This window comes from Contarinia nasturtii, unplaced genomic scaffold (genome assembly GCF_009176525.2).
Source record: "Contarinia nasturtii isolate CC-2019 unplaced genomic scaffold, AAFC_CNas_1.1 Cnas_scaffold_350, whole genome shotgun sequence".
Lineage (NCBI taxonomy): Eukaryota > Metazoa > Arthropoda > Insecta > Diptera > Cecidomyiidae > Contarinia > Contarinia nasturtii.
This window is the reverse complement of record NW_022197705.1, coordinates 5,180,863-5,192,272: the sequence shown is the minus strand read 5'-3', so window position 1 is coordinate 5,192,272 and position 11,410 is coordinate 5,180,863. Positions and strand designations below refer to the sequence as shown.

The 11,410-nt window shown below is 34.2% G+C and overlaps 3 protein-coding genes across 6 annotated transcripts in view; 1 reads left to right on the top strand and 2 right to left on the bottom strand.

The window, feature by feature from the left end:
* LOC116338330 (adenylate kinase isoenzyme 5) overlaps positions 1 to 5,448 on the top strand; it is a 9,420-nt gene extending 3,972 nt beyond the window's left edge. The window contains exons 1-11 of one of the 4 annotated variants that reach the window (XM_031763501.1): positions 1,940 to 1,992; positions 2,151 to 2,309; positions 2,443 to 2,553; positions 2,681 to 2,823; positions 2,957 to 3,043; positions 3,107 to 3,323; positions 3,448 to 3,689; positions 3,792 to 3,871; positions 3,951 to 4,167; positions 4,240 to 4,591; positions 4,672 to 5,448. In XM_031763501.1, coding sequence (XP_031619361.1) covers positions 2,243 to 2,309; positions 2,443 to 2,553; positions 2,681 to 2,823; positions 2,957 to 3,043; positions 3,107 to 3,323; positions 3,448 to 3,689; positions 3,792 to 3,871; positions 3,951 to 4,167; positions 4,240 to 4,591; positions 4,672 to 4,868 — 1,713 coding nt within the window. In that variant the 5' untranslated portion in view covers positions 1,940 to 1,992; positions 2,151 to 2,242 and the 3' untranslated portion in view covers positions 4,869 to 5,448. Of the gene's footprint in view, positions 1 to 1,939; positions 2,069 to 2,150; positions 2,310 to 2,442; positions 2,554 to 2,680; positions 2,824 to 2,956; positions 3,044 to 3,106; positions 3,324 to 3,447; positions 3,690 to 3,791; positions 3,872 to 3,950; positions 4,168 to 4,239; positions 4,592 to 4,671 lie in introns of those variants that run through there. The other 3 variants (XM_031763499.1, XM_031763500.1, XM_031763497.1) reach the window with 3 other exon arrangements.
* A 691-nt stretch (positions 5,449 to 6,139) lies between these two features.
* On the bottom strand, positions 6,140 to 7,613 carry LOC116338333 (protein l(2)37Cc). Its single transcript, XM_031763505.1, has 4 exons — positions 7,478 to 7,613; positions 7,210 to 7,313; positions 6,787 to 7,130; positions 6,140 to 6,725 (listed from the first exon to the last, which is right to left on the bottom strand). Exons 2-4 carry the CDS (start codon positions 7,292 to 7,294, stop codon positions 6,336 to 6,338), a joined length of 819 nt encoding a protein of 272 aa, XP_031619365.1. The 5' UTR covers positions 7,295 to 7,313; positions 7,478 to 7,613; the 3' UTR covers positions 6,140 to 6,335.
* A 583-nt stretch (positions 7,614 to 8,196) lies between these two features.
* Positions 8,197 to 11,201, bottom strand: LOC116338331 (apoptosis inhibitor 5 homolog). Its single transcript, XM_031763502.1, has 8 exons — positions 10,962 to 11,201; positions 10,472 to 10,816; positions 10,231 to 10,374; positions 9,961 to 10,164; positions 9,676 to 9,879; positions 9,359 to 9,564; positions 9,076 to 9,277; positions 8,197 to 8,996 (listed from the first exon to the last, which is right to left on the bottom strand). Exons 1-8 carry the CDS (start codon positions 11,043 to 11,045, stop codon positions 8,739 to 8,741), a joined length of 1,647 nt encoding a protein of 548 aa, XP_031619362.1. The 5' UTR covers positions 11,046 to 11,201; the 3' UTR covers positions 8,197 to 8,738.
* Between the last annotated feature and the right edge of the window lie 209 nt (positions 11,202 to 11,410).

Below are 11,410 nucleotides of genomic sequence, written 5' to 3'. Positions count from 1 at the left end.
TTTCCCAAACAAGCAACAATTTACTTGCACACTACGTGGACTAAGCTGGTTTTTACTTGTTCCGCACACCTGTCCATTGTCCAAGCTCAAAACTTACTCATTCATTGTTCTAATATGTGTGCGTTTTTTGTATCCGACCAACGTCAATGGATCCAAATCGAAAGCTCATAGAAACACGTGCCGTGTTCTCTCTCCATGCCATTTGCTGTTTTTTGTTTTTTTTTTTTGGTCTCTGTATTCTTTTCGTCTCAAAGCGGAATTGATAAATGCTCAGTCGCGGCAAATTTATCGTACATTCGAAATTCGTTTTTTATCGATTATTTTTTGTATCTCTCATTCATTTTCATTGTCTTTTGACAACGTCGTCACCGCACGTATCATAACTACATTTGAGTTCGTTACTCATGCAGTTTATTAAATGTGTACGGCGTGGAAAAATTTGCAAAGCAATCATTACAGTCAAAGAAAAACATGGCATATGGCAAAAAATGTCTAATTACAAAACGCTTTGCAATGAAATCGACAAATTGCCAATTTAAATGGAAATTTTTCGTGAAACAAACAATTTTTGAAAAAAATGTCATTCGCACACATAATTTATTCTCTATTCATATAAATAAATTCGATTTTAATCGCATTAAGTTGTCTTTGATATATTAGATTCTCAAAAGTGATTTAAATATTCAACTTATGAATATTCACAAATATTAGAAGGTCTCTGTACGCTCACTATTTGTGTGTATGTATTGAGCATACAATGTCATTAAATGGTTACTATTTTCCAAACTTTATATACAGGGTGGCGCATATAATCGGGTTTTCCAGGGGGCTGGGAATTTTGAAAAACCCTCATCCTCATTCGCCTTTTTTCAAAAATTCTGAACCAAAATAAGTGTAAAATCGACTTTGTAAGATTTGACCCCGTATTGGGGCACTGAAACTTGGCCAAAAAGGTGAATGAGAAAAATATCAATTCTTAAGTATTTTTGCATGCTGATTCCGATTTCGGGGTTTCAGGTAAAAAAATCATAGCTTGGGGGTTTTGACCCCCCGACCTCCCTTAAGGAATTGGAGGGCAGGGGTCCTAAAAAAATTCTCTCGTCATTCTGAACAACTTTGTAGTACATTATATTTTGATCGGATGAACTTTTAAAAATTTTGGAGCACCCCCATCCCCTCTGGAAAATGCAAAATTCTGCTCCGATAGAATTTTTTTATTTTTTACCCCAAATATACCCCCCAAAGGGTTTTTTTTTATTAAAATTCGTACTACAATAAATGTATGAATATTATTTCAAAATACACACCATTATTATGTAGCAAGGAGAGAGAAAAAAACTTGTTGACTTTGTAAATGCGATCCATTGAATTGAATAGCGGACGGTCGGTCGTGCTCACATAAAACCTCTCGTAATCGATATGAATATATGGCATTCAATGCCAATCTTGTTTACTATCTGGAATATTAACTTATTTATCCCGTTATAAGTAGCTACTAGTTCAAACGATGTGTGTCCGTGTCCGTGTGTTGAAAATTCAAATTTCTGAGAAAATTGTTTGGTGTGTTTATCTGTTTGTATAAAATATGAATGAACATTTCGTTCCACGTTCACTATACTACTGCTGCTGGTGCTGGTGATGTTTTGCATGCCGAGCATAAGCATTTATTAATTCATAAAATGATGTTCCACTATTTAAACAATAAATATAAATGTAGAACTTCCGACGGGCAAAAACGTGGACCAGAAAAAGACAGAAGATATAGTCATTAATGGTAGTAGAATGGTGTTGAAATTGGGCGGCCAAACGCAGATACAATCAAGAAAGAAAAAACAAGAGATATCATTATTGATGTCACACGAAATGAATACTGATGGAAAACTGAAACTATAAAAGACCAAGCGCATTGTATTCATAAAGTCATTTTGATAAACAACTTCGTCGTCGGCGTTAACGTTCAGAGAGATAGATTGAAATTCAACTATAGTAACTGTGTGTTGTGAGCTAACGAACCGTTTATAATTGGTGCAAGTTTTCTGATTATCACAACATTTTCTTGTTTCATATAGTACTTACAAAGCTAATCTTGTATTGTTTGTGTGTCGCATTCTTTACAAGTCATCGTAAACTCTATCTCATTCATTTCCCAGAAGCAAATTCAACTGCACCTGATTCTGAACAAGCTGAGTGGAAAGGACGTGGTAGTGAAAGTCGATCGGGTACATCGAAAACATCGGGCGGAATGGCGGTGCCGAATGCGGGAAAAGTGAAGTTTGATCCCCCTTCTGTTCCGGTGATATTTGTACTGGGTAAAAGTTGGATTCTTTTTTGTTTCTCTCACTTCGGGCCATATCTCATTTTTGTTGTTACTTTATGTCACAGAATTTTCACTTAGTTTTTATCACTTTTCATCGTCTCTTTTTTGCTGTATGACAACTTTAGGTGGTCCGGGCAGTGGAAAAGTAACACATTGTGATACATTGATGCATGAAAAACGTGGTGTTACACATATCAATATGATGGACCTGCTTCATCAGCACGTTATTAGCAATGGTATAGTGTGTTTTTTTTTTTGGTTTTGAATTCAATTTGAACCCGAACAAAATTGTCATTCAATTTACTATTTCTTCTCAATTCGATGTGGTTATGTATATTGATGTGTTGGAACTTTCATCGGTAGATATGCAAGACTTTTCGAATCTATCATCAAAAATTATGACCGAAGTTTTGATGCTGGAAATCAAAATGGCACCAGCCGCAAAGGCATATCTTATAAGCGGTTTTCCTCGTTCGATGCGTGACGTGGTGGAATACTCCGATAAGGTACATATCATTACACACCCACAACCAATATAACAAAATCAATGTTGAATTCCTTTACACACATCAATTATTATCATTATTATTACGTTCGATCAATATGATTTTTCTCTCTTTTCTTGTCGCATTCGCATAGATTCAAGTTATCAGTGGTGTTATTTTAGTTAAATGGAAAAATGAACTCTTACAAAAACAAATTGAATATGGTGCCAAACTTGGACAGGTGAGAAATGATTTTTTTCCCTTCTTTTAAATGATACGATTATTAAATCATTGATAACTGTAGGTGGTGTTATCATTGGCGAAAATGGAATTGGACAATTTCTATAAAAATGTGATGCCAGTGTGCGAATATTTTGATCAAAGTGGCCTATTGAGTGTTGTGGTTGGCGAACGACCACCGGACGAAGTGTACAGAGATTTTAGGAGTGCAGTTTTTGAAATACTTGGTTCGCAAGACAACCCAAATGCTCTAATGAATGGGGTTGTTGGAATGGGTAAAGGTAAAAAATGTTCCCCATTTTCTTTCAAACACATTTTTTTGGTTTTTACCGCAAAATTTTCAAATGTTTTTTACTGCAAATTAAGAAAAAAACAGTTCAAAATTTACAAATTCAAAATCTTTAGGTATAAATGACATACCGGGTACAATTGTAAGCGTTGAAACCGCTCCAGAAGGTAATGTTGAAGCCGAAGCTGAGGCATCGGAAACCATTGAACCGGGAAATGTAAAACCACCAACACCACACGTACAAACACCAATCGAGCAAACACCACGTATTGAAGTGACACATATCTTAGACGAACCAACAACCACCTTAAATAATAATAATAATATTGACGTAGCAAATTTACCTCCAATCATATGGGTAACTATTTACCTACCTTTTAACTACTAGCCTTGATTGAATTTTCTTTTTCAAAAAAAAAAAAAAAAAAAAATGAACGAAAACATATGTTTAAATTTGTAGGTCATAGGTGGTCCTGGCAGTAATAAGAGTACCCTTTGTTTGAAAGCAGTTGCGCTTAATCCGGGCTGGAGTCATTTTAGGTGAATAAACAATTGTTATATCCAAAATAAAATAGATTATTGGACAATAAGTTGACATTATTATATCTTATGTTTGTAGTATTGGTCGTATTGTTCGTGCTATTGCCGAATCAGATCCAAAAGCAAATACAGAAAATCATAAAATAAAAAATGCAATCACCGCTGGTGAAATGATCAATAAGCAATCAATACAAAAAATTCTCGAAACACATCTGGTAAATTTATCTGATAAAAAAGGCATTATCATCGATGGATATCCGCGTGACATGAAACAAGTTACTGATTTTCAAGAAAAGGTTTGACACTCTTATTAAATTTTGTGAAAATGCCAATCGTTTTCATTATTATGTGTTTTATTTTTATTTCAGTATCATCAAAAGCCGCCAATAATATTGTTAGATTGTTCGAAATTGCAATTGGGTCGAGGTCGTTTAGATGATACTGTTTCATCGTTTCGTCGACGTTTGGAACAATTTCGCGAGCTCACATTGCCAATGTTAAAAGTATTGGATGCTGATGGTCGGCTATCAATTGTCGATGGTGATACGGACAATACATCGGTTCAGCGGGAATTTGAGCGAGTTATACGCCAGCATACATCACGTTTAAGTCACGAAGCTGCATACAAACCACAAAGCCAAACCAATCAATTGATGGTTCAACAGCAACAAAATAATGATAATATCGATTCAATCGTGGAAGACTTAGATAATATGCCAGGTATCTATGGTATCCGTTCATATCGAAAACATTGTTCCATTTCCATTGAATCGATATTAAATGAAGTCAATTTATTTCAGGTTCTGTGCCAACAATTAGCAATCACATTAGCCTTATACACAATAATAACAAGGGAACAATTGAAAATGATCAATTTAACAATAATGCGAATCATGTAGCAAATAACATTAATGCAGAAAAAAAATCGAGAAACCCGACCAAAACTTTTCGCTCAATGCTCGAAGAAGCTGAAACGTATCCCCTTGATGAAGCGTAAAGAGACGCAATTACACGCATACATCGCAATTAACAATCGATTATCATTTGTTTTTTTTTCTTTCGTTCTCCAGTATGTTCAATATCTGTAGGGGACGTTGATTTTCATCTTTGTTGATAATGGAAACAAAAAAAATTATTTCGAATGATACACACATACACACACGAAAAAAAAATAAGTAAATAAAAACACAAAATACACTCAATTTAGTCAATAATTGCATTGAACGCAAAAATACAAATTTTACGTTAAAAACCACCGGTTAACACTAGCTAAGCTACAAGACACTAAAATCAAAATTTCCATTTCTGTAACAAATGAATTCCACCCATAACACAGCGATTTATCAAGCCGCTTATCCTTTCTCTTTAAGCAAATCGCAAAATATTTTTTTTTAGTTCACAGTGTTTTTGGAGGCTTTTTTTTGAGACCCGAGAAATTCGTATTGAGTGGTGATCGAGAAGTTCAAATGTTTTTTTTTGTGTGTAAAACACTGTTTTCCCCAAAAACTTGATGAAGAAAATTCAAACTTATTTTTTAAATTAAATGACTTAATATTAACCAATATCCAATTACCAAATCGAGTGCTCAGGAATTATGGTGCTATTATTATTTATTGAATTTTCGTTCTCGGGTCTTGCTTCAGAAACTCTATTTGCTCATTCCTTATCGATGCATAACCGAATCGTACCCGATTTTATATTAAGTTACTTACCCACTCGCTAGGTGAGTATTGAATGAAGTACAATATTTTATTACACACCCTCAAAATAAGCAAGTTGTTATAATGAAAAATGCATCTCAACTTAGATAATATTCCTGTGAACAGCAAAGCTCAGTTTAGAATTATGTTGCAATTCAATATGCAAGAGCAACATTTACGCAAAACATACCTACAATAGTGGCTCATATTTTGTCATATTATTCCTAACGTTAATAAAGTCCTATGTGCGAGATGGTGCGAGGTTTGTTTTTCGGATATAATGTTGTAGTCATTCATGGAGTGATTTCAAATCAGTTTAGTGCAAAAATAGTCAATGCAAAGTTATTGTGCCAATTTACTTAAAAAAAAGTTTAACATAGAAAACAAACTCATATGAGAAGAACATTGTAGATGAAATTTGATTTGAAAAATCCCCTTTAATAATGTATTTGATAAAAAGATAATAATATTTTCTTTCAAGAATTTTACGAAAATAAAATATTTTCCACCGTCTAGTTTCATTTTTTTCAGTATTTCTATGATCATCTTAAGTAAAACAACAATGGTTTTTTTTTTAGTTTTAAACTAATAATCCATTTCGTATTTATTTGTAATGAAAGTCTAGGCTATTCCGTTGTTTAAAATAGTTTTTGCAACAAAATATTCGTTACAATTGATTTTTCTCTGATTTAAATGCTTCTAATTGCCATTCAATCTATAAACTGGTTAAATTTGTATTCGATATAGTTTGTTTGTTTTACTGTTTAGTTGGATGGCAAATTGAGTAAAGTGCTTTGATTTCCAGGCAAGTAAACGACTTGTCGTGATCTTGACATTTGGTATGCAATATCTTCGGCGGCCTCAATACGACGCAATTCAACTAAACCATCACCAGAGTCGGCGAACGATTTGGCCAACAGTTCAGCGGCGGTTGCATCTCCCTCAGCCGAGATAATGGCTGATTTTTTCATTTGTTCCGCTTTTTCGACGAGGAAACGTGCCTTTTCAGCATCTTGCTGGGCAACTTGTTTCATTTCAACGGCTTGAGTAAATTCTTTGCCAAAGGTCAAATGTGTAATGGAAATGTCATCGAGGATGAGTCCGAATTGGGCTGCACGCTCTGTCAATTCTTCAGACACTTTTTGTGAGACCATCTGTGAAATTAAATCGAATTATGTGAACTCGTATCATTCAAAAGATGAACAAGACAATTACCTCACGCTGTGTAATCATTTCACTGGCATCAAATTGAGCGACAACGGCTTTCAAGACTTCGGTTGTGATTGAAGGCAACACACGATCATCATAGTCAATGCCCAAAATGGTGTAAATTTTTGGCAATTGATCGGGTTTTGGGCGGAACAAAATACGCAATGTGATGTTAACGTTTTGTAAATCTTTGCTACCAGTTACGCAAGGCACATTTCGCGGTTGCGACCGAATGTCAAACACAATTGGTCGTTGAACCCATGGAATAAAGAAATGTGTTCCCTCACCGACAACAGCTTGCTTAATACCAGCAAAACGATCGAAAATAACTGCACGATGACCACCATCCACTATAAAAGACAGAATGAATTTATTGATAGCAGTTCAAATAGATAGCGATTCACAATTATTGGAATTTTAAATATTTACCATTATATAATGCAGAGTTGACAACACCACCAACTAAAGCCATTCCCAAACCAAGTTGGCTAAGTCTGTTGAATATTTGTGACATTTTTCACTTTTATTGTCGACTGTAATGCGGAAAATATCGAATAGAAAATATCTTTGAATTTCACAATAATTAGTTTGTATTGCGTGAAGGTTATGTTTCATTATCAATTCTTATTACGAATATTGCTTCATGAGAAAATGCTATAAAATTAAATTAATTTGAATTTATCTTGATTGAACCTACCTAAATACGAATATTTATGCAAAATTTTCACTAAAAATTTGATTCCAATCGATGGACAAACAAAATATTTAATGATTTAAAGTGCGATACAAGGCTGCACACCCGGTCTATGACTGAAAACGTGATATTTATATATGTTCCTCGTTCTTCTATTTGACAGCATTACCGTGAAGTACCATGAAGTTGGCTACAGTTCGTGCGCTCATTTCATTCTTCACATGATAATAATGATTTAAATGATAGCACTCGTTTCTATGTACTTTTTTTTCATATTCAAATCTAATTTTTACAAAAGCCACGCTGAAATAGAGAAAATTAAATAAAAATGCACAATTTCTGTTTTCAATATATATTTTATTGATCAAAATCCGTTTTTGAATATGTAAATACTATAATTAATTGAAGAAAATAAAAACGATGTTGTTGTTTCTATTTATTTTAACTTAATGTTAAAAAAGAACGAATTTGAGCGTATTACCAAAAAAAGATTGTGTTTTATGTAAACGACAAATCCAAGTTAGGTGATTTTGAAATGGACTTGAATGCTATCAAACTGAGCTTTTTATCGAATGTTCAAAAAAGTTAATAAAAACTCGAAAAATCCTTTTAAAAAAATTGGATTTTCTTAACAATTTAAATCAAACCATTTGTTTCTGCATCCATCGAGGGGATTTAGTATTGTTTTTGTTCTCTCTGCTGTATATTAATTTCGTTCGTTATTTATCATTGTTGTTGCAAATTCGTATTTTATTGTGATTTATAAAGCACACAAAAACAACGTGAAATTTGAAAATAATTCTGATTCTTCAATGAGAATGGTCTGGTTTTACAAAATGAATTCGTACGAAAAAAAATTGTTGCGATCTCCATGATCTTTGTGAATAAATAAAAAAAAACGGTAATCGAAATGCTATTCATTGCTTCTGAACGGTGAATATTTTGTCAGAAATTTCATCTACGATTGGATCAATAGATAAAGAGAGTATGCTCTATTAAAATTATTATTATTTCTTCAAACAATGGAAGGAACACGACGTGAAGGTTATATTTATTGCGATTGATGCCAATAAATTTCGAGTGAATTTTAAGAGGGCCAATGACCCGAATGGGCTGTTAACGATCGAAACTTAGAGAATTTCATGAAACAATATGTGATAATGGCCATAATAGAATGGACCGCATAAAAGTGAATCGAAGATGAAACTTAGATAGATTACACATAGATAGTTTTTTTTTGTGTTTGTATGTGTACGTAAGGGTATTAATAGCGACGGAAATTTCGATTTTTACCTTGACCGTTACGCTGACGGAAACCATTACCATTACCATTTCGACTGTTATGCCTGTTGTTTGAATAATTTGATACCTTACCCGAAAATTTACCAGAGGGCGTTTTATACAAACGCTGTTCGGACGACGATGTAGGCAAAGTGGTGCTCTTTGCACCGATCTTCTTTCGCTTTGCATCGTTTGATGCATCCGATTGGAAAGTGATTGGTGCATGACGTTTGTTTGAATCCTATGTGGTAAAAGAGAAAGAGAGAGAAGGAACACAAATTATTTATTGGATGTGATTTAAAACAGACGGTGAAACTTACATTATTCTTCTTTGTGATCCATGACAATTGTACGACTGAACGGAAAATCGGTGGATTGTGGAATAGGTCACGAATCAAAGCGCTGATGTTTGACGTAGTTTTCAATGCAATTATCTTGATTTGATACTCATTTGTGGCGGCTTCATCGTCGCCCTTTTTCGGTGCCTTGCCTTTAACAGCTTCTTGCAATTTTTTGATGTACCTAAAAAGATGGATTTTTTTATATTTGGTTTCATTGTTTGCAATGCGGATTTATTATCCGACTATAAAACAATCAACTTACCCTTGTGTACCACGTGCCAAATACTGTAAACGCGAACGGAACTCCTTCAATTTGTTTGCATCGTCTTTGAATTGAAAGTATTCCACGTCTTGTTTGCCCAATTTGTGAAGAGCATACAGCAAACATTCGGCATGTGAAAATTTGAATGATGGATTTTCCTCGATGGCTCCGTCTCCCTCGGTGATTGGTGGAAGTGGCATATACTCCTGCAAAATACAGTTTAGAGATTTAGCATTTATTTGAAAATAGTAGCAAGTGAAAAATGTCAAGATTTTACTTGAGAAAAAGAATGTTCGAATTGAAATGTTAATTTTTACCTGAAGAACATTGAAAATGGATTCAATCTTGAGATTTGGTGCCTCAAGCGTTCCACAGAATGCTGTCATTTCGGCGAATACTTTGAGAACACGCAAGTGCTGCTGGTCACGGTCGCTATCGTTTGCGCCAATTAGTTTCCATGTATGCAATGGGAAGAGTTTCTCGCATGCATATTTGATGAATGGCGTCGATTCAATTTGTGACTGCATAGGAAAATATTCAATTTAGTAACAACAACAACACCAAAAAAACAACGAATCTGAGAAAATCTTTGTGATTCTTACCGAAAAGTATGGTAGTGCGTGAGTGGCACACAAAATGTATCGTTCAACATGTTCATCTTCGATGATGACCGGTTCTTCTTCGCTGTTAAGTTCGGCCTGTTCAACTGCCAAAGCAACCAATTCACTCTGTCCTTTTGGCGTTGTGCCAAGTTTTGTTGATGCCAAAATGTTCATACAAATTTGGAATTCATCTGCAGTCACATCCTAATGTAACAAATACCATATTAGATGAAATTCCAAGAAAATATCGAACCAACAATAAACTCTTACCTGCAAAACCTTTTTTAAGTCTTCAATAATAAATGCTTCGACCTCATCGGTGATTATCTCTTTGCCTAATTGCTTTAGTTTGAGTCCAAGAAATTTGAAGCAACGATCACGCGTGATTTCATCGCCCGATAAAATTTGACTGAACTAAAATCAAAAAGAACAAATCAAACGAATTTTTTAGCGAAAAAATTGAGGAGAAATGCAATTTTCAAAAACAAATTCGTTTAAGTTAGATACTTACAATGCCTGCTAGAGCAGCTTTAGCATCAAATTTGAGAATTTGCTGCAATGACATATGCACTTGTTGTAGCTCTAATGGGTCGTCAACAACCAACAACTGAGCCAAAATGTCACCAATTTTCGGGATATGCTCTTTTGTGTCTTTGCATAGCAACGGTAACTCACGAATTGCCTGACGACGAATTTGAATGTTTTCATCTTCGCATAAATCGAGCGATGCATCAATTGCTGAATCAGCCAAATTTGGGAAAAATTTGAAAAATTTGCCGATAAATTGTGATGCCAAGCGTTTTTCCTTTTCCGACCCTTTTACAGCGTCGATAATCTCGCGATATTCCTTTTCATGCTGCACGGAAAATGAAAACAAAGAGAAAAACACTTTTTGTTTATTTAAACAAACATAAACAATCGGTCAAATGTTGTCTTCTTAATGAGTTTTGTTAAATCACCAAAATCCACGTACACTTTGACATATAAAAAAAAATACTAACCTCAGAAATTTTGTCTTTAGCGTCGCTAAGAATTTCATAGTTTTTATAAAGTTTATCAATATTATCGGCTTCGGTTGAACTCATTTTCACAATTTTATTTGGATTTTTTTGTCAACAAATAAAATGAACTGATTTTTGGACGCGATAATATGCGAAAACTAAATGAAATAGTCACTTTTTTTTATCTTATTTATTTGTTAAATGTGTTTTTCATGTGTCTCCGGCCACAGCAATCGTCGTAATGACTTCGCTTCTGAATATACATTAATAGCAGCCATTATGGACAACAACAGGAAGTGCCCTCTATCGCATATTTTCGCTTCGAATTTCGAATTTCAACTAATGACTGGAGAAATTGGCTCATATTTCGAAATTCAAATTAAATTTCATTAAAATTGAATTTAATGTGTTTTTCGCAAATAAAATGACTGGCTAATGATTGACCTTCG

Bases quoted from the DNA above. Each gene is read 5' to 3' on its own strand.
- LOC116338333 (XM_031763505.1), bottom strand. From the start codon at position 7,294: ATGTCACAAATATTCAACAGACTTAGCCAACTTGGTTTGGGAATGGCT. The intron at 7,131-7,209 runs GTAAATATTTAA...TGTCTTTTATAG, and splicing joins CAACTCTGCATTATATAATG to TGGATGGTGGTCATCGTGCA. The intron at 6,726-6,786 runs GTAATTGTCTTG...TTAATTTCACAG, and splicing joins AAATGATTACACAGCGTGAG to ATGGTCTCACAAAAAGTGTC.
- LOC116338331 (XM_031763502.1), bottom strand. From the start codon at position 11,045: ATGAGTTCAACCGAAGCCGATAATATTGATAAACTTTATAAAAACTAT. The intron at 10,375-10,471 runs GTAAGTATCTAA...TTTTGATTTTAG, and splicing joins AAGCTGCTCTAGCAGGCATT to TTCAGTCAAATTTTATCGGG. The intron at 9,278-9,358 runs GTAAGTTGATTG...CCATCTTTTTAG, and splicing joins TTGGCACGTGGTACACAAGG to GTACATCAAAAAATTGCAAG.